General features: G+C 34.8%; 2 protein-coding genes across 5 annotated transcripts in view; one reads left to right on the plus strand and one right to left on the minus strand.

Annotated features, from left to right (window-relative positions):
• Positions 1-25,140, plus strand: part of LOC106670312 (atrial natriuretic peptide receptor 1) — a 501,739-nt gene that overhangs the window by 164,273 nt on the left and 312,326 nt on the right. For all 4 annotated transcript variants that reach the window (XM_024228825.1, XM_014400509.2, XM_024228826.1 and 1 more), the window contains one exon: positions 13,429-13,543. In XM_024228825.1, the coding sequence (XP_024084593.1) occupies positions 13,429-13,543 (115 nt within the window). The remainder of the gene's footprint in view (positions 1-13,428; positions 13,544-25,140) is intronic.
• On the minus strand, positions 16,561-18,645 carry LOC106670314. Its single transcript, XM_014400513.2, has 2 exons — positions 18,462-18,645; positions 16,561-18,400 (listed from the first exon to the last, which is right to left on the minus strand). Exons 1-2 carry the CDS (start codon positions 18,489-18,491, stop codon positions 16,649-16,651), a joined length of 1,782 nt encoding a protein of 593 aa, XP_014255999.1. The 5' UTR covers positions 18,492-18,645; the 3' UTR covers positions 16,561-16,648.

A 25,140-nucleotide genomic window follows, 5' to 3' on the forward strand; every position in this document is an offset into this window, starting at 1 on the left:
TAAATTTGTATGAAAAATATTTTTGAAGGTACTTTCTTTTTATTATATACTAGCTTTATAACCCGGCGTTGCCCAGGGAGATAATAAAAAGAGTTATGTAATACATTATTTTCAATAAACATAGTGCTGTTGCTAGATAGGAGCATATATATACAAATTAAATGAACCCAATTGAATGTTGATATCAGTGATTTTATTTGGTCATCATATTGGATGTTTAAATATGCTTTTTTTTACTTTTTATTTGTTTTTTACAACTGCATTCTTCGACGCAACAAGTAAAACAGATAATATTTACACATTAACGGTAGCTCGAAAGCTTGAACAGCTACCATCCAGTGATGGTAGCCGTTAGTAAGTCAATACGATGAACGTGATGTACTCCATCCTAGGAGACCGACGTCAAGTTTTAAGGTTGTCGCGGGGCCACCGACGCTTCAGTCTTCTGTTTGGATTATTAGGTAATGAGGTTGATGACAGGTTTTTGACGAAAGGGTTCGGATGATGGGGTAGTTTGGAATGGAACGATTTGTAGCGGGATTGGGCTAGCTCGGTAATAAGAGAGAATTCGATTGAGGAGGTTGGAACGCTTACCAGTCCGGTAAAGGGTAGTAATATTGAAAACGTCTTTGTTGTTAGTACTGGGGTGTAGGTCCACCAAGAATAATGGTAGGGTCTGTTTAGTGGCTGGGTGAATTACTGGTGTAACATTCCTTACATTGTGGCCTAGTTCGGTTAATTCCTCTTTTATTAATTCAGGCGGGACACTCTGTAGGCTCTTTCTTCTGTTATCTGGAACGTGTGATAATATGCGTTACGTTGTTTGATTTATTATATTTATTTTGGTTTATTTATTTCATAAACTTTTATTTATTTATTTAAGCTCAAATCCTCAGATGTTTGTGCATGAACCATACATGTGCAGAGTTGTGCCTATCACTTCTCGCAGTCCACCCGCAATTACAGTTTGTAATTTACAGTAAATTACCGGTAAGCATCGAGAATAAAATCTGAATTATACTGAAATGCAACACCGACCATTTGATTGACACGTTGTTCGTTTTGATCACATTAGGGAAAAGATTGTTTTAATTCTGTAATCGACTTGCTTTATTTCGTGCTGTTGTTATTATTTAGTAGCACGTGAGTGTGGCATATAACACATATTTTGTTCATTTCGTTGTGCTTTTCTTCCTGTTTCATTTCGTGTTTCAACTGGAATTCTGTGTGCAAATGACAACATGCAAACAGAACAGCTAATCGACACCAGCAGTGTCAAAAAAACAAAATGTAAGAGGAATGTAAGATTAACGATTATCCTTAAAACGGCAAAATCATCTCAATTAATTACAAACCCCTAACCATCCCTAACCATTACAAAACATTGAAAAACTGAACATTACGGAACTTTGCAATCTCACATTTTGTAAACTTCAGAATGTTCATAAATCCAAGAGGCAAAACAACAGCACTACGGATCACATTTAATTTAAACTGTTCAAGTAAGGTAAAACAATGTTCAATAATATTTTACATAATTTGTAATTGTTTATATATACAAATCTATTAAACAAAATCGGTTTTTGCCGTCTTTATCTTTGACACTAAATAAAGCTCACCTGGAGCCCTTTTCTTAATTTTGGTGGTTTGACTTAGTGGAACGGTCGTCGGTCACGCCACACGCTGGGTTCTTCGTTTTCCTACCTACACCCTTGCTGCCTATAACAAAGATACAACGGTGAAGTTTGTATCTTCGTATATTTACATCAGGAAACCAGTTTTGTAGTTTTTGCGACTATATTGTTTCAGTAGTTTGCAACTATATCGGATTAAGTAATTGTCGCGACTATAGAGTGTCAGTGTAGTTTTTGCGACTATTGACTGTTAGCGCCTCCAAATCGGAATTTGAAAGACGCGGGAAACGGGTATCATACCGGATGCTGATGGCCCGTCTGGACAGTTGACAGCTGTGAAAATGGACGCCACAATTGCTAAAACCTCTATTTTTTGTCAACCCTGACGCCCAATATTTATATGGCTGTTTTATATCATCTAAATCCGCCGTGCACCAATACAAACGTAGTATGAAAGTTTCATCGAAATCGGTTCAGAAGGTTTTCAGAAGAACATACTGATTGCAAAGGAAATTCTATCCTATCATAACATCCTTATCTTTTATCCAGTTATTCGCCCTTTTGGTTAATGTAATGGATCGATTACCTTTACCATGTCGTGTACCCTCTCTTTTCTAATTAATCTGTTTAATTAACAGGGGACGGCTCCTTTTCCTTCTCGAGTAATTTAGCCAAAGTTATTTCGAACAGGATAATGAGACGGGTTTCAAACCATGAAGGAACCTAAACAGCCGACAACAAGGGACTAAGTTAAACAAGATTTGAAATCAGTGTGCTGTTTGATTAATTTGCTTATCGCGCTTTGTAACAAAACTTTGTTTCATTAATTAAAAAAAAAAAAAAAAAAAAAAAAACTGAATGGTGTGAACACTGTATGATTTATGAGCTCATTTTATTACTGTGGCTATCGGACGTTTGAACAGAAATTGTAGCTCATTTTAGCACATGTACACTTAACAAACATGACAATATAGGAATATCACTAGTCTTTATGCCTTGAAGAACAGAGTAAAGGTCGAAATGTCGTCAATATAATGAAAAAGGTGTATTTTTGGGGATTGCATTTAACGTCACTACTACAACCACCTACGATGTAATCAGCTAAAAAGACCAATTGACACAGGTGGAAGTTCTCAAATCTAACCAAACGCCTCACTTACATAGTAGTACTATAACAACCTGTGCCTAGTGAATTCAACCTCCCGCAAAAAATTTCAGTGACTTTGGTTCAAAATCCATCGAACCGTGGCTAAGCTCCCTCCTTTGTATCTAACCTTACTATCCTCAAAATTCCATCTGACTCTTAAATACCTTTCCGTACGAATCAGAACATCCTTCTGCCCCATCCCTACTGGGTCCTCTTCGGTATTCAGGAGAATCAAACTCATTGAAACCAAATTTTTGGCTATAGCCTTCACCCTCGGACGTATCACCTCTCCTCAATTCTTCTACAAGAATAGAATTGAACAGATAAGTAATTGAATGGTTTCTCTACGTCTCGCATTCTGGATAGGTCATTGAAAGTTATTGTTCTATGAATATAATATATGTTCCAAGTTCTTGAGGGCCTGACATCATTACAGGGTTTCCCTAACTCCAAAACCCCCGCAAACTAGGTGCTTGCATCTTAGCTTGATGATTAGAGTGCACTCTTTTCTTTTTGTCAATACCAAGGAATTTTGGAGATTCACTGTCTGAAAGAAACTGGATCTGTTCCCAATATTCCTTTCAATTTCTCCAAATACTGTTACGAAAAAATGACCATGCATCTCCAAGGGGGAAAGGTATGTCGAACATACTTCCCTCTTTTGCCCGAATCTTTGCAAGACTATCAACTATCTCATTATTTTTTCTTCCTGATATGTCCTCTAACTCAAGAAACTTAGTCGTAATAATTTTGATTAAAATCACGAATTTCTAATCTCGTTTAATTCCATTTACAGTGTTGTAATTAAAAGAACAATAAAATACTGTTTATCTAAGGATCAGATGGGATTTTGTGGATAGTAAGGTTAGATACAAAGGAAGGGCCTTAGCCACGGTTCGAAGGATTTTAAACCAAAGTCACTGAAATTTTCGGAGGGTGGTTGAACCCGACAGTTCAATTCCCTGCGCTCAGGTTTGTTGCAGTATTACTATGTGAGGCGTTTGTTTAGGTTTAGGCTAATTAATTAGTGGACTGTATGGAAGCGAACGGAAGCAAACAGGACTAGACAACAACATGAATGATTGTGGGGGAGGGAAATTATAATTCGCGATATTTGGCGCGATCATATGGAATTATTTTAAAACAATTGTACAAAAATTACAGAATTTATTTATTTCTTTTTGCCACGAACACTGCCCATGACATCTTGGCGTCAAGCGCTCAGATTGTTTCAAATCTTTCAGAAAATACCGGCCCGTAAAGAAAAAGCGGGTCTTGCAGTCAATGTGTTAAAACGTTTTGTAAACCAATTAGCGATAATTCTATGATATTAGGGATAATAAAATTACAGAATGGGAAAATATCGAGTAGTAGATGAAGTTACTTAAGATGGTACATTTAGTGCGGTGATTCGAGCCCAGAACCGCTTGCATTGCTAATTCGATCCGGTCCAACTAACCACACGCCTACCCCTTTTTCTAAATATTTAATTTCTTGTGTATGTTCGTTTTATTAAGATGTTATACAAATTAATTCTATTTATTGTTATTTGTTGAATTGTTTAATACTATTTTTAATTTCGGCAAATAATCTACTTAGTTCACTTCATAATAAGATTACCTTCATGGTCTGGAAGTTGCAAGCAGTTCGATCATTACTGATTGACGTCTTGACCCTCTCTAACCCGACCATCCGGAAATTGCACATTAAGTGGTCCTTATCGCTAATAAACGTTATTCACTTTCAAGTGGAGGTTAACAAGGATTCATTTTTTATTATTTTGCTTGTATTCACTATCTGAGGAGCGAACCAGTTTCATGGAAAATCATTTGTTTATAACTTCTTTATTTTTGTGGAACTTGATGAAATACTACGCCGTGTACATTTGAGCAATTAAATAATTTGGAAAACTAAAGATTTTTCTATTATTATAAGTGGTTTATAGATTATAAGTTGTTTTTTAGTTATTTGTATTTACACTATTATTGGGTTGTCCGGAAAATAATGCAGGATTTTAAGTTTTCATTAAAAAAAATCTATATAAAATATTCTGTTTACGTTTACAGGATTACTCATTTGTATNTTTGATTAAAGAACATTGCTTTAAAGTAACTAGTTTCTTTTTTTTTGTTTAATACCAAAATCCTGCATTATTTTCCGGACAACCCAATAAAATCTTTATTCTCTACGTTCACTTTGGCTACTATTATCCAAGGGAGTGGTTTCATACCGAAGTTTCGCAAAATGAAATAGAAACGGATTAATTATAACTATTCCTCGAAGAGAATAGAATTTATTACATTATTTTGGACGGATATATGGTAACGGTCCAACAACCCCCATCCTTGATCCAGCCAATGTCTATTGTGGGCATCGAGGGGTTCTTTGATCCCACTTCTGACGATAAAACTCGGGTTCTAATTGTTCAAGTTTTACTCAGCCCAGTGAGATGGGTGTAAACAACGGACTCGTTTTCCTCCCGGAATTTGAAAATTTACAATTGATTTTTGTGCAATATCATTTTTTTTGTCTTTTTTTTTAAGCGAGCGATTAAACGAGTTAGATTAATCGTCCTTTTTTTGCCTACATACTTACTTTGTAATAAGGTCCCCGCATTTATGTAATTATGATAAAATATTATATTATTCTGTATATACAGTCTGCTTGGACAATTATTTATTTCCTGTTCGTTTTCTGTTCTTTATCCAATTTAACAATACTCTTTAAGCTTAAATAACAGTATAATAAATTATTCAGAAATCGTGAGATGCGGTCTGGTGTGATAGGTTTCAGAAAAACAAACATTCAGTGCGGCACTCTCAACACGACACGCAAGAATGGCACAATTACACAGAAGAAAAACACTTTGAGCCCTGAAGATGATCTCAATAAAGATCGAAACGTTGGCACGATAAAAAAAATGTTTTTCTGAACACCAGACCGCATCTCACGATTTCTGAATAATTATCGATTAACGGTCACCAATCACCCCACAGTATAATAAATATTTGCCAACTTGAATAGAATTTGAGCTAATCTAGATGATAGAATTAGATACATCTAGATTAGCTCTAACAACAACATCTAGATCAGATTAACCTTTTATCGGGAAAGGTCAACACTTATTAGCAATTAATAAAAATAACAAATAAACAGATTAATAAAAGAAGAGTGACGCTATAAAATGTATATTTCCACTTTAAGGAACTAAATAACTATTATAAATTAACTAAAAGCTAGAAAAGGGACGGTGTTAGCCGACTGGTTAAGGTGTCAGACTCGGCTAATCGATCACGCGTTTTTGGGTTCGATTCCTACCGTCGCCTCCAGATTTTTTGACACATCATAAGGCCAATTACAAAAACAAAAAAAATGAACTTGTTAAGGTTACCTAGACCGGATCGAAATTAGATTCTTTCTATCTTCACAGTTATCTAAACCGGTATGTGCACAGGTTTCATTATTCAGTTTGGTTGAAAACGAACCGCAAGCAGGTAAAATTTCCAGTTTTATTTGATTATACGATAGTATGAAAAATTTATTGTAAAGTGGTTTGAAGTCTCGTCCATGACTCCCAACGGGTAGTTGGACGTTAAGTAATACAGGAGGGTATTACTTTACGTTTTACTTTTTATCGGGTGGCTTTCTACATGCTCTCTATATGGAGCCAAGAAATGCCACCGTCCAATCGAGAAACTTTTTTATATGCCGGACCCGTCGTGTGCTTTTGTTCTAAAGTACGTAATTCAACCCTTATATTTAAACTTTTATTCTCGCATCCTCCGATGTCCATTTATCGACCGTACTCTTCATACGTAGAAACTCTTGATTCGGACCACTCCAACTGCCATTTCCTTTAAATCATATTTTTTATTATTTTGAGACAGAAGAAAAACCCGACTTCTGTTGTAATTATATATTTGTTGAGATCGATTCCCCCTCTTCAATTTTTATTCAGTGTTTTCATCCGGATTCATACATGCGTTTCCGGATACGAAACGAGTGTAAAGATTGACGAGGAGAGGCGGAAGCCACAGAAATCGAACTCAACAAATAAATAATTTAAACAGAAGTTGGGGTATTTGTTCCATCTCAATATTCATCCTTATAACTGAACAGAGAGGAAACAACCGTACATTAAATATTTTTTATTGGACTTTTCGACGGATCACAATGGTCAGGTCCGCCCCGCTAAGTTAATTAAAAAGCTTACAACTTTTTTTAAAATTTGAGCGAATCAGTTTTGCGTACGTTCTCATTCAGTAATAACCTTGTACGCAGTTTTATTATCTATCAATTTACTACGGCGACGAGGACAAAATATGAGTGCATGCCCCGATCATCATATTGGGCTGGAGTCATAAAACGGCAATAATGGTGTAAAAGGTATTATTTCAAACGACCCAAGTAGATCGAGTTTATCTCCCCGCTGTAAAATTCCTCTTTACCGATAGACAGTTTTCAAAGAACATCCATCAATCTCCGTTGGACGATCACTAAATAGCACAATTATTCCAAGAGTGATGTAAGAGCGACAGGAGATCCTTTTGATATTTTTTTCTCCAGTTAAAATGAAAAATAATAAATTGCCTCGTTATTCCAGCTTTACAAGTCAGGTGTTTTTTTATTTTAATGAAGATGTTTACCCGTTGTAAAGTCCTCTTGGTACAATTCAAGAAACCTGACGTTTGCACACGTTGAGAGATTGTAATTTATACAAATTGTATTTTTAAAATTTAGGACAAAAATGGTCATTTAACAATATACAAGGTTTTTTCTCAAGAGAATATTTTTAACGGAGGATCTTATCAAGGACGGCTTTTCAAAAGGGGCTAGTCAAAGGGAAAATCCGATCTCAGTACTTATTTATGATGATAATTTACAGCTGTATTTGAAATGTCGGCCCCTTTAGATATAAGGAAATCCTCGTTACTGGATTCAACATTATATATATCCAAATATCAAATATTGTAACGTAAAGCTAAGCCATTTATCGAATAAAAACAAATAATATTTACACGTACTGTCCTAAACGATTCAAATGAAAATATAGATATTTTACTAAGCATTTCCCCAAGGAAATAGCTAAAAAATCAAAAACAATCCAAACCTCCAAGATTTGTCTTTTCAACAGATGATACTCATCGCAAACACAAATTTTTGAAAATGATGCATTTATTCAGTGCAGAAAAGAGTTTTAAGTATTTCTATTTTTTATGAAAATTGTGTTTTCATTGAAGATTGTTGATTTTTCAAATTAAACAATTTTTTACTCTTCGTATTTAGGCACTGTTTCTATTTCAAGGTGCAAGTAAACAACAAGGACGAAGAGAATTGTCAAAACGATAAATTGTGTTTACCAATGCATTCTGTTTAAACGCAACATTTGTGTAGATTTGTAACATCGATATAGCTGTTTCAAATTATTTTTAATTTTCTTAGCATTTTTTTTTTTAGATTTGTGTATCAAATCCGCTATTAGCTGGACGGCGAAAAAAGAGAGAACGTTTTTTTTCTGAGACTAGGGTCTCCTAAGAATACAATTAGATCACATTTAAAAAAAAATATATATAAATCTGGCTCTGGAATTAATGTCAATTTGACGTTAACATATAGTGAAATAAATTGACATAAAACACATGATATTAAGTATAGAAATAGTAGTACAATAATAAAAATTATAAAAAAAACCGTTTGAAAGTAAGAATTCTTTGTGTTGTGCTACCACGAACCACAAACTGTAAAGATAGATAGACAGATAGAAAGATAAAGATTTACAACAAAAGATAAAGGTCAACAACAATAAATTTATAAGCATTACAAGCATAGTTTAAAACTGTATGCCGGAGATTGTTGCAAGTATCATAAAAAACAACATAGAAATTTTAAAAATATATAAAGAAAACTAAAAAAATATAAATAAAATAAATATAATAATAAATAAACATAAAAAATAAATAATAGTAAATAAAAAATAAAGAAAAAAAAATAATTGAAAAGCTAGTAGCTACAAAAAACAATAAAAACAAACAACACCAATACAAAGTGCACAATAATAAGTAAATTAAATAAAACAAACAAAAAATACAAAGGTGAGACTGATTTTTGATGCTAAACCAGACATGTAGTGTGTCGTATCAACATTGATAATTAATTATTCGGAATTCGTGCGGTTTGGTGTGATGTAGGTTTCAGAAAAACATTTTCTTTATCGTGCAACCGTTTCGATCTTTATTGAAATCATCTTCAGGGCCTGGGATTTACAAACATTGTTCACATTTAACAAATACATGTAGGATGTGGAAAAAAGGGAATTTATACAATGCAAAAAATATTTTTTATATTCAATCAAAGTATTTCTACTCACTCAAAGTGAGTACTACTACATCACACCAGGCCGCATTTCACGATTTCCGACTAATATCGACGAACGGTCACTAATCACCACACATTGATAATTAATGATGATGAATTAATGATAGACCAATTCAAATTTGTGTCTCCATGCATGGCGTGCATATTCAATTAATTAAACAAACTGTAAACATAAAAGTTGAGAAAAGAAAGGAAACCAGTTTTCTTATGTATTAAAGGACCTAATAATATTGTGGACTATGTTGGCTCTGTTTGGAGGGAGTTGCTGTGTTTGTACAGGAAGGATTTAAAAGAGGTAGGGGAGGCGGCTATGCGGAGTGGCAAAGTATGAGAATTCCAAAGGTTTGTGGCTAGAGCTAGGAAGGATCGTTCAAATTTGGATGTTTTATGAGGAGGTAGGTAGGTCATTGGGTGTTAAGAGAGAGGATAGAAGATTTGATATCGAAGTAACTGCAAAATGTAGAGAGGTCGCCCAGAATTTATGGTTTGGAAAGTTACCTTGGAAATATTTGTATTCTCTTCGGAAGAAGAGATAAAGCCAGGGTAGGTCCTAGGTGTAAGACCTGAACATTGGGGAAGGGTTAATAAACCTTACTGGGCCGGTTCAAAAATAATGCAGGTTTTAAAAAGGCAGACAAAACTATTTTTAATTTTTATAAAATATAGAAACTTTATTCGAAATATTTTCCTTCACAAGCTATACATCTTTCCTAACGTGTAATAAGCGCTTTATTCCGCTGACGTAAAAATATTTATTTCGATTCACAATAAAGTTTTTGAAGGTGTTTTCGTTTTCACCATGTTCTCTAAAAAAATATCTCTCAAGAAGTGATCAAAATGCCTAAAAAGGAGGAAGTCTATAGGCGAGAAGTGGGGTGAATAAGGTTTCATATCTTAAGTCCGTAAGTTTCCGTAGGGTTGACATTGCGACATGTAGCTTGGCGTTATCGTGAAGAAGAATGGGCCCTTTACGGTTTACCCATGCTGGACAATGACGTTGCAGTTTCCTGTGCACCAATTTCTTGGCACTATTTCGCTACTGTGATAGTTTCACCATAATTCAGGAAATTATAGTGAACAACACCAGCCAAACACCACCAAACCTTTTTATGGTGCAGATTTGGTTTAGGGAAGTGGTTCGGCGCTTCATCCTTGCCCAACTACTGACCTGTACGCCTCCTGTTATCGCACAGAATCCATTTTTCATAGCACAAGATGATTCGATAAGGAAATAAGTCGTTTTAATGGCGTTAAAAAAGGGGCAAATTTCAAAGCGTCGATTTCTTTGGGCTTCGGTTAGTTCGTGCGGTAATCACTTGTAAAGCTTCTTTTGTTTACCAATTTGCTTTAGATGGCAAACAACGGTTGAGTGGTCAACACTAAGATCTTCCGCAATTTCCCGTGTTGCCTTACGTGAACTTTCTTCAAACAATGTTTTGAGTTGGTCGTCGTCCACAACGGAAGGTAACATTCCCTGTCCTGATCGAAATCTCTGAAAACCATTGTGCGTCGTGCATTCGCTAATGCTTACCTCCGTCCCTCAAACTGAATTGATGGTACGTGCGGTTTGGTCCTCACTTCGCTCAAGTTTAAATGAAATTCGTACAAATAAATTTGACGAGAATCTAGTTCGGAGATATTTAATTTCACAAGTCCGCAGCTTATAAATTTAAATATAAACTAAATTTTTTTGTATAAAGTATAACAGTTAAAAATATTTATTATAATCCATTAATTAGATTTGAGGTTTTATCTTTGTTTACATGACAATAATCTGGGAAAATAAAACAAAATTTCAAACCCTTAATTAATTATTCAGAAATCGTGAGATGCGGTCTGGTGTGATGTAGGTTTCAGAAAAATATTTTCTTTATCGTGTCATCGGGCACTCTCAACACGATACGCAAGAATGGCACAATTACCCAGAAGACAAACACTTTGAGCCCTGAAGATGATCTCAATAAAGATCGAAATGTTGGCACGATAAACAAAATGTTTTTCTGAAACCTACATCACACAAGACTGCATCTCACGATTTCTGAATAATTATCGATTAACGGTCACTAATCACCACACCCTTCATTAATGTTGCATCAACCAAATACAGCAGTTCATCAGTTTCAAGTGGGTAAAAACCAAAAATATCAATCCCCTGTACAATTATTTTAAAAAACTGTAGCTCGGGAAATTCTTGATAGATTTCAATAAAAAAAACTTTCTTAAAAAACGATTTAAGTTAAGAATATGCAACAAAAATCTGGAGGTTGTGCTTGGAAAAATAAAAGTTGATTGGGTCATTCTGTATATCTGGGGTAGAAAAGACATTTTTAATAGATACTTTACAAATAATAAAGGGGATTAGAATTCAGCTTTTTTTATATTTTGCTTTGTCTGAAATTAAAATGGCTGGTCAGTATGAAAACTCTGTGTAATGAAATTCCTGAGAAAACTGTGATAGCAAAACCTGCTAGTCCACCACACGAAGTGCCATTCTATTGACCCATCTCTTTGCTTTCAGTAAACTCCAAATATTTACAAAAGTTTTGCTGAAAGGACTGAAACCCTATGTTGGAAAAGGCAAAAATTTACCAAACCACCAATTTGGACTTAGTGTCAATCATTCAATATTTAAAAAAAAATTACGAAATAGAAGCATATATGTACAGATTTATATCCAGACATTCGCAATCTTTTGACAAAGTTTGACACGAAATTAACACATCAGCTAAATTCAATATTCCTAAAACAATATGTTGATCTGTCCTGTTTTGGAATAATTGTTTTAAGTTAAACAGGTCGAATACTCTGATTCTTCTCGAAATCTAAGCAATTCACCGGAAGGAAGCAACTTTTGCATAAAATTATTTAAAATGTCCTTCGTCGAAATGGTTAAATGAAATTTGCGATGTCTTATGGAATAATTTGTTTTATGTTCAATATCATCCAATCCGTTCTGTTCTATCACTTGCGTATTTATTTTTTCATTTCGCAATCTGGGAGCACAGCAGCACCACCTAAATAATAATGACTGTTAACATCGCAGTACCTTCAATTCAAATGTATTTAGAGGATGAGTTACTCGGAACCGAATATTGTATGTAATTTTACAACATACTAATATTATACTATACAGGATGGATCACACTTTTATCAAAACAGAAAATTTTTCATATTTCTGTTGTATTAAAACTATAAAACAGCATCTTGTTTTAATAAAATGGTTCAAATGATTTTTTTTTTCATCATCTCAGCTCCTTGCAAAAAAGACACGGGCCTTAAGTCTTCTGGGAATCGTTTCGACGGAAAGCAATTTTCCGATAAATTTCCTCCCGGTTAAGGCCCTTACGCGCCACCAATGAGGTTAAACATACTGCCTTTTTTGAAACCGAAGCTGTTTAGTTGGCCGTAACGTTTCACTCAGAAAACCATAACTCCATAACTCGCACATAAAAAATTATATATATATATATATGTATATATATATATATATATATATATATATAATTTTTAACAATCTGACAGAGCAATAAAGGGTAATTTTAATTACATTTAATGTCTGCTCAAGTCAGTTGTACGTAATAATGAAAGAAATGCAGTAGGGTTTTATATTTGCCTCTTTCGTATTGTTAAGTAAACGTCTTTTGTTGATAAACGTTGGTTTTGCCATTTTGCTTTTTTATTGTTACTTATTGCACTCTGCGCGAATGCTTTTTCGGTCAAGGAAACAGCAGAATTTTCCCGTTTTTACAGTTATGTTCCTTGTACTGTGAATTGACGTCAATATTTCAGAAGGTGCTACTTGTCTAATTAGACCAAAAACCTATTTTCTAAAGTCTTATTCTTAATTTTAGTCGAGACATCTCACTTTTCCGGTTATTTCTACCTTTCACAACTTTATTTCATAAAGTCCGCCTTATCTAATAAAATGTTAATTCTACTGTAAATTTAAATAATTTTACACAAGATGGAAAGAAAAACCTAATATTTAATTCTAGTCTTATAATTTTAAAATTTGACTATATTTCAAATATTTTTATTATTCAGATCATCTATGATAAAAAATAGTATTTGACTAATTAGATTATTAATAAGACTGAAAAAATTGCATGTTTTAATCTTTTTTTGTTGTGGTAAAAGAGCGAATTCATTAATGTGAAAAGAAAACCTTATATATGTAGTATTTAGTGTTTGCATGTACAAATTTTATCCTTTTAGATTGGTTTATTCTGTTGACAGTTCTTTCACATGTTCTCTTTTTTTTATTTGTTGCAGTTGTGGTCGTATGTGCTGACCCTTTGACTGTTAGGGAAATCCTTCTTGTCGCCGAAGAGCTCAATATGATCGATAGCGGGGAGTACGTTTTCTTCAACATCGAATTATTCAACAGGTCAGTCAATAATTTTCAAGTAAAGTTCGCCTGATGTTAAATGCACTTCAAAATAACGAATTAAATCCCAAAGATAGGGGCACTAAATTTGGTAGACTTCTCATTACTAAAACACTACATCTTTTCGTTGTGTAAACGGATTTATTACACGTAACATCATGGAATTTATACAAATCGGTTTACAAAACTTTTGAAAAAAGTGTAATTTTCCTATTTTTTGCTACTAGAGCATGAAACTAAAACTGTCAAAAATTAGAGTTTTTTATTTTTTATTCAACAATTTTGTAAGCCAGATAGCGTGAATTCTAGGATGTTAAAGATAATAAACTCATTTGCAAAAACTAAAAAATAGGTGTATTATAAAAATGAAAGGCTAAATAAATTTGGGACATTGCGCTATGCCACTTGATCCCACATAAACGTACTACTAGTACAGAGGGCACATTTAGCTAATAAATTTAAAAAAAAAAACGACTAATTTCTAATTTCAAGAATGGATGTGAAATAATGATAATATAAAGAATGAAAGATCATTCCTGGTCCGCCTATTCTTTGTTTTAACCTATGTAAAATTACACTAGCATATAATTGGCAAAATCCTACAAAAACCCCTTCTTAAACATTCCCCCCGACCTTCATTTCTGTAATCTTATCTTCGACGAGTTTGGGTTCAGACGTTTTCATTCGACTGTTCAGAAGTACCATCGCGTTGTAGACTTTGTCGCTACCGCTTTTGAGCAAAAGGAGTGCTGCTCTGGTGTGATGATGATACCGAGGTGGGTATGGTTGTATTGAGATTATAATAATAATTTCCTTATTGCTCAAAAGCATCCTTATAACTATATTTTGGATATTTTTGGCATCATAGAAGAAGAAAAAATGACGTTACTGAACAGGTCTTATTTTTTTTTTCATTTTTGATCTCGCCAAAGTGAATTATGTGATAATTGGTGTGTCGTCTTGCCTGTTGCATACTATCTTTTTCATTTTAGGATGAGTTAACACATTAAAATCAATTTTGGCACAGACTAGAAAACTATGTACGATAAGATACGATGGTTTATGACAAAAGAATCATTTGTAAAGCACATGACAATTTTTTTTTTTACTAACCAAACTCGTAAATATTCAGCTAAATGTGTGAATCTGGTTGAAAATTTACGTCTTGCTGTATCGCGACAGTTTTTGTTTATAGATGATTTTTGTTATATTTTTGCAAAAGTGTTAAAAACCGTACGACGTTGACTGTTTTGTGCGGAACAGGCGGGTTTAACTTTAGATGTCGTAAACCAGGCTTTAAAAGCTTTTTTCCACGTTGGAACAAAAGCTTAATTGTTATTTTATTTGCTACAAAAGGTCAAAATAGATATTTATTTTACCTAAGTCTTAGCTCCATTGCGTAATTTATTAAATAGCTTCATAGTACAGTTCGATGAGAAAAAACGAACACCTCTCTTTGCTATGTATGTATAAAGTATCGTTTGAAAGCCTAAAAAATGAATACAAAACTAATATTATCTAAAATATATAGGATTGTAACATAATTCCAGTCTTTTATAATAATTCAGTTTTATCTCTCTTTGGGTTTTGAAAGACCTATGTTTATTTACTCGTTATTTTTTACGCCAGTTTTGTTCCAGATAGATAGATCTTACATTTTTATAGATAGAATTTTTTAAATTCTTATAGATAGAAAATTTGTAATGTATATAGTGGTAGAATCAAAAATTTTGCTGTGGAAGACGCAAACAATAATAATAATAATTACAAGGTACATTACAATGTATATAGTGGTAAAAATATAGTTTGAAATAAAAACGAACTACGAGTGTTCGGATTTTGATTGTGTTTACATTTTTATGGGATAGCGTAGCCGAATTGTTAGCGTGTAAGGGTACAGGAAACAATCGTACACGTACAGGAAATCGTCAAATTGGGATTTTCTTGGAGATTTCCTCAAACGAACCCAAGTCCACATACGAAGAGGATTTTATTCAAACAAATCAAGGCCTAGTTCTGTATTGACTGGTGGTGGTTGTTGGTTGTTCTCGTGGTTTTGGTCCCAAGGCAAAAAAAAAATTGATTTTTGTTCGAGATTACCCTTCTACTTCGGCCTAAAGGACGACGCCACAAATATTGAGGAATTCTTAAAGGCTTGGACAATTCACGCCGCCGAACCTTGAGGGAGTAATTCCTTTTCCAATCGACTCAGCAGGTCGATTTACATGGGAAAAGACAATTTTTTCGTTTTTTGCGTTTTTCTCGAAAATGATGTGGTTTACGAGCTTAATTCCTTTTCTAATCCACTCAGCAGGTCCAGTTACATAAAAAAAGGCAACAAATTGTTTTTGATTTCTTCCGTTTTTCTCAAAAACTACGTGGTTTACGAGTTCCTTTTCCAATCGACTGCTCAAATAAGGAATTTAGATGGTGGATGGATCTTTAGACTTTCGGCTCGTAGATTGATGCCTACCTTCGCCTCTTACCTTTTATTCATGCGCCACTTCCTCCAAAAACATGATATACAACAAAATTACTGTCTTCTTATATGTACATCAAAAAGCTATTAAAGAAAGGAACCTAACTTTTGAGACCTCTTCAAGACCTCAAAGCAGTTATTGCCTCATATTTGGACTGTATAACAAATTATGGATCGCAAAACGCTATAAACATGGTATTTTGATTGCAAGGGTGTATGTAAGAAGTCTTCTCTTCGTCTATGTAAGAATTTTTGGGAAAATTATTTATTCTCTTCAAACCCAGCTTAGCCCTGGAAACATTTTCGTTTAAGTGATGAATGAATGACAAGCAAAGTGTCATAGCGATTCCCGAATATCTAAAATTTGTATGTCACCTTCTAAACACCTAATCAAGTACCTCAATAAAACCTTTAATGGCCTTCAGTCTACTAGCTTTTCTGATGACCATCCCATGACCACCATCCCTAACCATCACATTACACTTTACAGTAACCTTCGTTCTTTAACTTGGAGCTTAGTTTTGTCTAACTGAAAAGCTTTAAACCTGAAATTTTATATTTTTATTACTGTAATTGGCGATTTTTCATCACACCATAGTGAATCTTCTTTATATAGCCAGCTGCGTTTAGAAACTTTCTGTTTTGTTTGCATTGTATTCCAGGGTTTCTGTCATTGGTAGATTTGTTGTCATATCGAATGAAGTATTTTTGAATTCAGTGCTTTCATTCGAATTTGCTTTCGAGGTTTCGTGAGCAGTGCCTTCTAGATCGGTAGTACTATCTTGGAATTGTGGGTACAAAGTTGACATAATTAAATCTTGCAAAGTACTCGTTTCTTCCATTGTGTAACTATTTGTTACATCGATTGAGAAATTTTTCGATTTATGGATACCATTGGTCAAGTTAACGTTTTCCGAATCATTTAATTGAGGCTGTAACTTCTGCATTCCATTTGTATTTTTCAACGTAGTCATTTCTTCTGTTGATGGATGGCTTGCGGTATTTTTTAACATAGTGACTGGATTTTCCGTTTCTTGCGACAGCGTGACATCTTCATGAACATTGCTTGTGGTCTGGGACAAAGGGGAATTCTCATGGTTGGTCGTTTGGAGTTGTGGTAGCGATGTGGAGAGCATATTGTCGAATTTTATAGTAGTAATTTCTCCAAAGTGTGTGGTATTTTTTAATTTACTGTTTTCAGTTTCTTTTTCTTTTAATGATGCTAAATTCCCTTGGATATTATTCGCGTTATTCGTTTCGACGTCTCTGCTCATATTTAATTTAGGCTGTGATGTCGGCGCCTCGGTCGTACTTTCCATTTCGTTTTCTGAGGATTTTTCGATAAATTCCGTATCACGTTTCTTGACATTTGTCGCAATGAGTAACTGGTCGTTTTGCTCTTCCGTGAAAACAGATCGGCTTGGCCAAGAATCTCTCCCTTTTAGTTCAATTCCGTAATATTTCTTCTTGTGTCTTGGCAAATGATCTGACGCACTTGTTACAAATTTTTGTCGTGCTTCACTGTCAAAATGATCGTTTTCATCGTCGCTGTCCGTTTTGTACATATTGTCTAAAAGGACTCTTGTAGCGTTATAATCGTGCTTTAAAAATATTTTCATTTCTTCCAGCTCTCCAGCGAGGGTTCGAGTGTACTTTAAAAAATGTGTGCTGTTCCCTTTTTCACACTCGTGGTTTTGCACCCTCAGCCCAATTCTATCGAAACAGCATGCATAACTTTCAATCTTGGCCATTAAATCGTTCATTTGTGAGGTTTTATGTTGAAATATTTCGTCTACGAATTTCTCTAGTACTTCCTTTACTTCGAGAATTATTTTACTAGCTTTGTCTTGTACGCTCTTAATGTCTTCGAATGTTTTATTAGCTCTCTTGTTTATTTCCCACGTGCACTCTTCTTTTCTCACAAGGTCGACAATGTTTTTACACACCTTTTCACTTTTCCTGAATTCGATTTGCATCATTTTGATATGGTCTCTTGTTTTATTCACGTCCGAAGAGAGAGAATCGTAATTTTGACTCCATTGTCTGAATTTGCTCTGGCCCAACGAAAACGTCTCGTTGTTGTAATCGGGAAAGGCTGGCCTGTTTTCGACGCAATTGCAGATTTCGCTGTATACTCGCTCTGTCCTGTTGGGGCTGCAGACTTGGAAATCGGCGACCTCTTGAAAATTGCGCATTATCGCACGCATGTCTTCTGCGTGATTTTCCATTTCTAAAGCGGTCTCTTCTTTTAACGTTTTCATCCTCGACATGACCAGATCAACGGCGGATTTGATACCGTCTGCGATAATGAGCTCTCTTCCAAATCTTTGCTCCATTTTCCGAAAAGACTGATTGTCACGAGTAAAGGCATCTTTTACCTAAAAAGAACCGTTTTAAATAAAATAGTTTTCATTTGATAATTGCAAGTTTTATATTCACCATCAACAATAGGACAAAACATGCCAACATAGTCCAGTTATGCGATATCCACGATAGTTGTGAAGATCTTCCGATGACACAAATAATACAATACTAATAAATAACTGCAAAAACTAAATACTACAGATCATTCGTGATTAAGAATGGTAGACTAAAGAAGGAGATCAGATGTTTAAAAAAAATATGTTATTTTGTATAAACAATGACACTATAAACTCCTATTGCAGCCTTTTTATCCAGCCTTATTTTCACACAACAATACCTTGTAAGGTCAACTCATTGCAAGACACATTTCCTAGATGAATGCATGCAGGTCAATGTCAAAATGGTGGAGTTAATGAGGAATCCAACAACCCACATTCAATATTCACATTACATTCATTTCTTACATAATGATAAAGACAATTTTTCTCGTCCCTGTTTCTTTATTTACTTATCCTTTCCTAGTAAAGCTTCTTCTGCCACACATACCCTCTCTATCTCTATATTTCTTGCTTTTATTTGTTTTCATTTGCCATTCTTTTTTTTTTTTTCCCTTTTTTTTTTTTTTTTTTTTTTTTTTTTTTTTCAATGGATACCAGGGACTGGAGGAGTTCCCTCCTGAGTACTGCAGCTGAGCTGTACAGCTTATTGTACTTTATCCCCGGCTCCATATTTTGGGGGAGGGTTCGCAACACAAATGTGAACTTGAGCCCCCGTTGTACCGGTGTTCTTCCATCGAAGAAACTCATTTTTGAAGGGGGTTGGGACCAAATTCAGGGTCGCTGAGATCCGATCCCGCCCCTTCCATTGATGAGTGCCGTGTCAATTTCTTTCAATTGCGGCCACCGGTCCCCTTAGGCGTCAGAAAAAGTCCAGAGGCGACGGTGGGGATCGAACCCACGACCGCGGGATCTAATAGCCGAGAGTCTGACGCCTTAACCACTCGGCTACCGCGGCCCCCCATTTGCCATTCACTCTCACTCACAATTTTTCTGACTGTCTGTCAATTTCTGTCCCTCTCTCGTTTCTCTCTCTCTCTCTCTCTCTCTCTCTCCATCTATTTATCTATATATCTGTTTACTCATGTTTTACATAGTTCTTACTTTCTTTGTTTTTATCTACTATCCGATCACACTCACTAACTAATTTTCTACAAGTCTGTCTAGCTCGTATCTCTATTATTCTCGTTATACCTCTCTCTACCTCTATCTACTATTTTCAAAGTATCCATCTACTCACTTTTTACGAATTTCTTCTTTCTTTGTTTTTTTCTCTTATTCTCTCACTCATCATTTTATTTGTGTCTGCCATCTATCGTTATCTCTCTCTCCCTCTCTCTCACCCTCACTCTCACTCTCTCTCTCTCTCTCATCTATCAATCTAATCTATCCTTATATTATATATATATATATATATATATCTTTCTTTTCTCCCTTTCTCATTATCTGCCTCTATCTATTTCTCTTTCTCTCTAGGCTATAAAATTAAGTCACTTAATCATACCAGTCCATCTTTTATTCTCCTGTGTTTACAGGAAAAATGTATATCATAGTTGCCTAGTTTTAGCATGTAGATTATTGTGATCTACCAGTCTCAAGATAAAATTTCTGTTATTATTATTACTCGTGTATCCAATCACATCCCTGTCCTACCGTGGAGATGACGTACTCTAGTGTTGCGCGTCGAAAAGTTGATTAGCCTTAGTAACTTGTTTTGCATGACTTGGATTTTACTCAAATTTGATTCGCAATTCCATAAGGGGTAGACTAGGATTTACAACTAGTTTATAAATGAGAAGCAAATTTTCGACGGTCATACCAGAGTTGCGGGACTTAAGCAGAAAAGGATCCTAGTGGCCTACCAAACTTTTTAGCGGTCTCATTTACGCCGAGTAGGTAAGTGAGTTGAAGTACTCAATTTACTGGGAAATTGAGCTTCTTCTTCAAATTTACACCTGAGTATTAAATTTTATCAGCTCACGTAATAAAAAAATTAGCAGATGAAAACGAAAGGCTGTTGTAGTGGGACCTGAGATGAACTTTTAGCGATATATCGACAAAGTAGTTGGACCGAGAACGAGTCGAGATTGGGAATCCAATAACAAGGACTTCTAATCGCATACTCTTTAACCGAAAATCAATTGCCAAATGTGTTTCCGAAAACCTGTTACCAAGGAGGTGGCTTTCCAAATTGCCGTCTTAAGACTATGAGCACATTTAGCCCAAGAAAAGCGTGAACGAAATTAAACCACTGACCTTCACTGAGCGGCTGCACAACCCGGACAATCGGATTTTTCTCATTTTCCACCACAAAATCACATTATTTTGTCATCCGAGGTGAAAAGTAAAAAAGCGTAAAATGAAATTTTAATAACACTTCCTGTCTTCATACATTTAAATTTGTAGTCTGGAATAATTTGAACTTATATAAATGTAATTTTCAACCTCTACCATCGTATTATTGAATAAAACTTTTCACTATTTACCCTGGAGAAATATGTCGTTGTTCAGTATTATAAAGCTCAAAATCAATATTATATAAAATTAATTAAGATGTTTTTTGTTGAGATAGAAAAGTCAATGGCACTAGCGTGATTCGAACCCACGATCTTCGGCTAGATACGCCGCTGCTCTACCACTTGAGCTATCGTGACCTCGATCCACTCGGACACTAACTTCCCATCTCAACCCAACCTTTTGAATTTTCCCTCCTTTTTGCCATTTTTCAATTATCTCAACTAAAAAAACTAAAAAAACCTTAATTGTAATATATTAATTGGTCAAGCAGACCACGAAATTAGTGAATTATATAAAATATAGAAGCATAGAGTTATATCAATATGGTACTGAAATTTGAATTACATGAAATATGATAAAAAGGAGAGGTATTTTAAACAAAATTTGTGTAAATCATTTGGAAGTCTGTAGATCCATGCATTGTAGTGGCCGTTCTTTGACACGTCCGACCTTGTACTTTCTTCGGAGTCTTTTATGTATTATCTTTTCTTTTTTTACAATGCTCTTTGAGAAAGGATAATACAAGGACGATAATACGAGATTAAGTTTCGCTGTGCCCTGATGGGCTATTTTCTTATTTCGCCTGGTTAGCCGTCAAGCCAATTCATCATTTATATATTTGATAATAGGGGTTGATCTAGTAGGGTTGTTTGAAACCTTGAACAGACATTTAGACTTGTCATGTGTGCAGTTTGAACCCTAGGAGAGAATTCATTCAGTTTATATAACGTTACTTGAAGTCGTAGCTTTACGTGATAACGTGCAAGTAGATTACTCGACTTTTTTTTATTGTGCTGTAATGCATGAATTTTTGTAATCTCTGTGTTCTGCAGTTGCCTAATATTGTTTCTATTAACCGGAGGAGACAGGCGTTGGATGAAATTGGACAATGAAACTTTTTTTGGTGAGACAAGGCCGGAAAATAGCAAATTGCCAGTGAGCCCAAGAAGCGAATAAAACAATATTGTTTAAGTAATTTGAGTATTTTTTTAAAATATGTTTTTCTGCCTTTGTTGTGCGTGTATTTTAAGGTTTTTATACACTCAAAGGCAAAAAATCCGGACACTTGTATTTATTTGTTTATTGTCCGTAATAACTAGGTATAAAAATTAATAGTTGACTTAATAGGTGAATACAAAATTAATTATTTATTCTTGATCTTTATGGAGTATTACTAATCCTTCGACACACTTTAGATTAAAAATAAAGAAAATCAGTTCAATTTCATCCTTTCCAGAGCCTACTGTCGAGTGTTAATGGTTTCAGTTAATTCTTTTCTTTGGTGGAACAATAAATTTGAGTAAAATATTAATTATTAATTATTTTCTTAAACGCATGTGAGAATTTCAAATATGTGTTCAAGTCGAGAAGATCTCGCCTTGGTACAGTAGATTGGGCAACGAAGAACGGAGCGTCCGTTTCATAACAACCGAGCTCTACCATCCACGTTGAACTGTCATTAAAAGCTGCTATTTATAAGAAAAAATTACATACAACCAAAAACTTAACAAAAAAATCGGTATCAAGAAATATTTATCGATAGTTCGTTACTAAAAAAAATAAAAAATAAACTTTAAAAGGACCAATAAACGGGCTCAGCCACCCCATCAAATATAAATAATTAGGTTTTCGTTGCTTGCCATAAATTTGTGAACTATCACAAAAAGTTGGTAAAATTCTTAAACGAGAAGATTTTAGAGGTAGATGTTCACATAGAAACATCTTCTGAAAATCTAAAAACAATTTGTCTACAAGCGGGGCTTACAAACTTACTTGTAATGATTGCGATATTACATATACATGATAAATTGGTAGAAAAATTAAAGCGAGAGGTAAGGAACACTTGATTAAATCGACCAAATATTCTGAATTAAAGGTCTACCTAAATGAAACAAAACACAATTTAATTTAAGTGTAAATACAATAGTGTTACCCAGTTTCAACAAAGGGAGAAAACTAGATTGGTTGGAGACATTAGAAAAAAAGCAAAATTAATTATGGATATAAATAATATCACAGATTTTGATCGACATACGTACCCCCAATTTTAAACATGTAATTAAGACGTAAGAAATGATGAACGTGGGGTATGTCAATTCACCTTCTGTAAATGATGGTTCTAATCACAGATCTGTTGTTTACAACTATCAGAATTTCGAGCAAAAAACGTTTAAACAACCATTGGAGTTGGTAAGGTCAAAAATTCCATGGGCGGCTGTGGAATCGAACCCTCGACGCTGGTCTCGACGGGCAAACCATAAACTCTCGACTACCTCGTTCCTCTGGTGTTTTCTTATTCAGTTTTTCCCTCGTGTGTCGGTGATTTTGAAAAAAGCCCATTTGTACGTATATCGAGTTCGAATGTAAGGCCGCTGGATTAGAACTCGGGACCTTAACCTTACAGAGATGAACGCCCTAGCAACGCCTAAACCGTTATGGCCACCGACACCCCCTCTCGGTTTATTATAGTTTACTTTATGGAGGTTTTTCCTTGCCTAAGCCAGGTTCATACTTTTTATGTTTTTGGTAGTTTTTATCTTGTTATTTAAACTAAATTGTCGCTTTATTTAAATTCTGGCACCTAAGCACTTCATCGTCAAATTTATTATTTAGACATCAATCCTAATCATTTGCATTGGATGTCAATCACCGTGTATGAAATGCTTCGTGTTGTTTTCTTCCAAGTCAGCATCTTGTCTCACCCTGATTAAAACCTGACGTAATGTTTTACTTCTAAAACGCACTGCTGGTTTGGTCACCAAATAAATTGTTCCAATTTGAATAGGGATATTTGTATATAGCATTAGTATGTAAAAGAATCACATCAAAATTAGTCAGTGAATGCATCCGATATCTCCAAGGCCTGGGGAAACACAACACCTACGATAACTTGGGTGCCAGGGCACAGGGTAATTTTGGGTAACGAAAAAGCAGACAGTTTAGCCAGAGGAGGATTTGCAAGACCATACATAGAGAAGTAGATCAACTCTACCAGTGTTAGAAATAGTAAACTTATGATGAAAAAACCCTCACCAAGACTGGCAAAAGCATTGCTGCTATTGGAGAGGGCCAAACTCAGAAGAGTGGTAGGACTACTAACCGGTCACTGGCATCTGAGAAAACATCTACACAACATGGGTATATACAACGATGATCAACATTATGTAATGAAAAGGAGGAAACAGCCACTCATATCATCTTCGAATGCTAAGCAACAGCTCAATGAAGATTTAACCTAACGTACGGAAAAACTTAGGGAATCAAATTGCAGCAGCGATAGTCAATGACCTGATACTTCTAAGGAGAAAGATTGAGTCTATTGCACTGAACTAAGGAACTAGGAAGGTACAGGCTACAGTGCCTGGATCATGAATATTTCGATAGAATTTCACTAAATTGAGCAGGGTCTTAGATGTATTTTAAAAACGATTTTAATTGGGAAAAGTAAAATGACATTTTGAAGAATACTTGTCTGAGGTGTAATCAAATTGACAGGCCAACGTTATAAACTGCTCAAAAATGAAGAGGAATATTTGTAATTTATTATTATTCTATTAGTTTTAATTAAATTAACCGATATATTCTTCTTAGTAGGATAAAACAAAATTGAAAATATAAACCGAAAACAAATATTAATTCTCATTTTTATAACGGATTTGCTTAATAATAGTAAATATAAATATTACTCATTTTGTAAAGAAAAACCTTTTCTCGACTTTTCTTCATTTTAATCCAGTTTTATTCTTTTTAACAATGAAGGAAAGACATCATCTTGAACCAGAAGTTCGCAGTATTATTGTCAAAATAAATCATCGATCGAAAGTGGATATTTGGCCTTTCTCAGAGCGTGATCTCCCGAGCTTTAGCCCGATTCCGAGAGTCTGAAAGTGACAATAGGAGGCCAGGTAGTAAACCTCAGCATATTTTGACGCTAAGGAAGGACATATGTCATTGCTGCAAGACAGAACCCTTTCCATGGTGCCCGCCACATCCTAATGATGTACAGGATGTTTCGGCAAAGCCTTTATCAACAAGAACTTGGCCTCACATTTTATGCCCCATTAAGACGACTTGCAGCAACAGCCCGGCACCTAAAACGCAGGAGAATATGGAGCAGCGAGCGTCTAGAAGAGAACACCAATTGGAATGCTCTAGTGTTTACTGATGAGTTGAGTTTCTAT

This window comes from Cimex lectularius, unplaced genomic scaffold (assembly GCF_000648675.2).
Source record: "Cimex lectularius strain Harlan isolate CLEC.00 unplaced genomic scaffold, Clec_2.1 scaffold165, whole genome shotgun sequence".
NCBI classification, from domain to species: domain Eukaryota; kingdom Metazoa; phylum Arthropoda; class Insecta; order Hemiptera; family Cimicidae; genus Cimex; species Cimex lectularius.

What these genes read in the sequence shown, in the direction of transcription:
- LOC106670314 (XM_014400513.2), bottom strand. Translation starts at nt 18,491, where the DNA reads ATGTTGGCATGTTTTGTCCTATTGTTGATG. An exon ending in GTTTTGTCCTATTGTTGATG is followed by an intron (nt 18,401 to 18,461) that starts GTGAATATAAAA and finishes GGTTCTTTTTAG; the next exon opens with GTAAAAGATGCCTTTACTCG.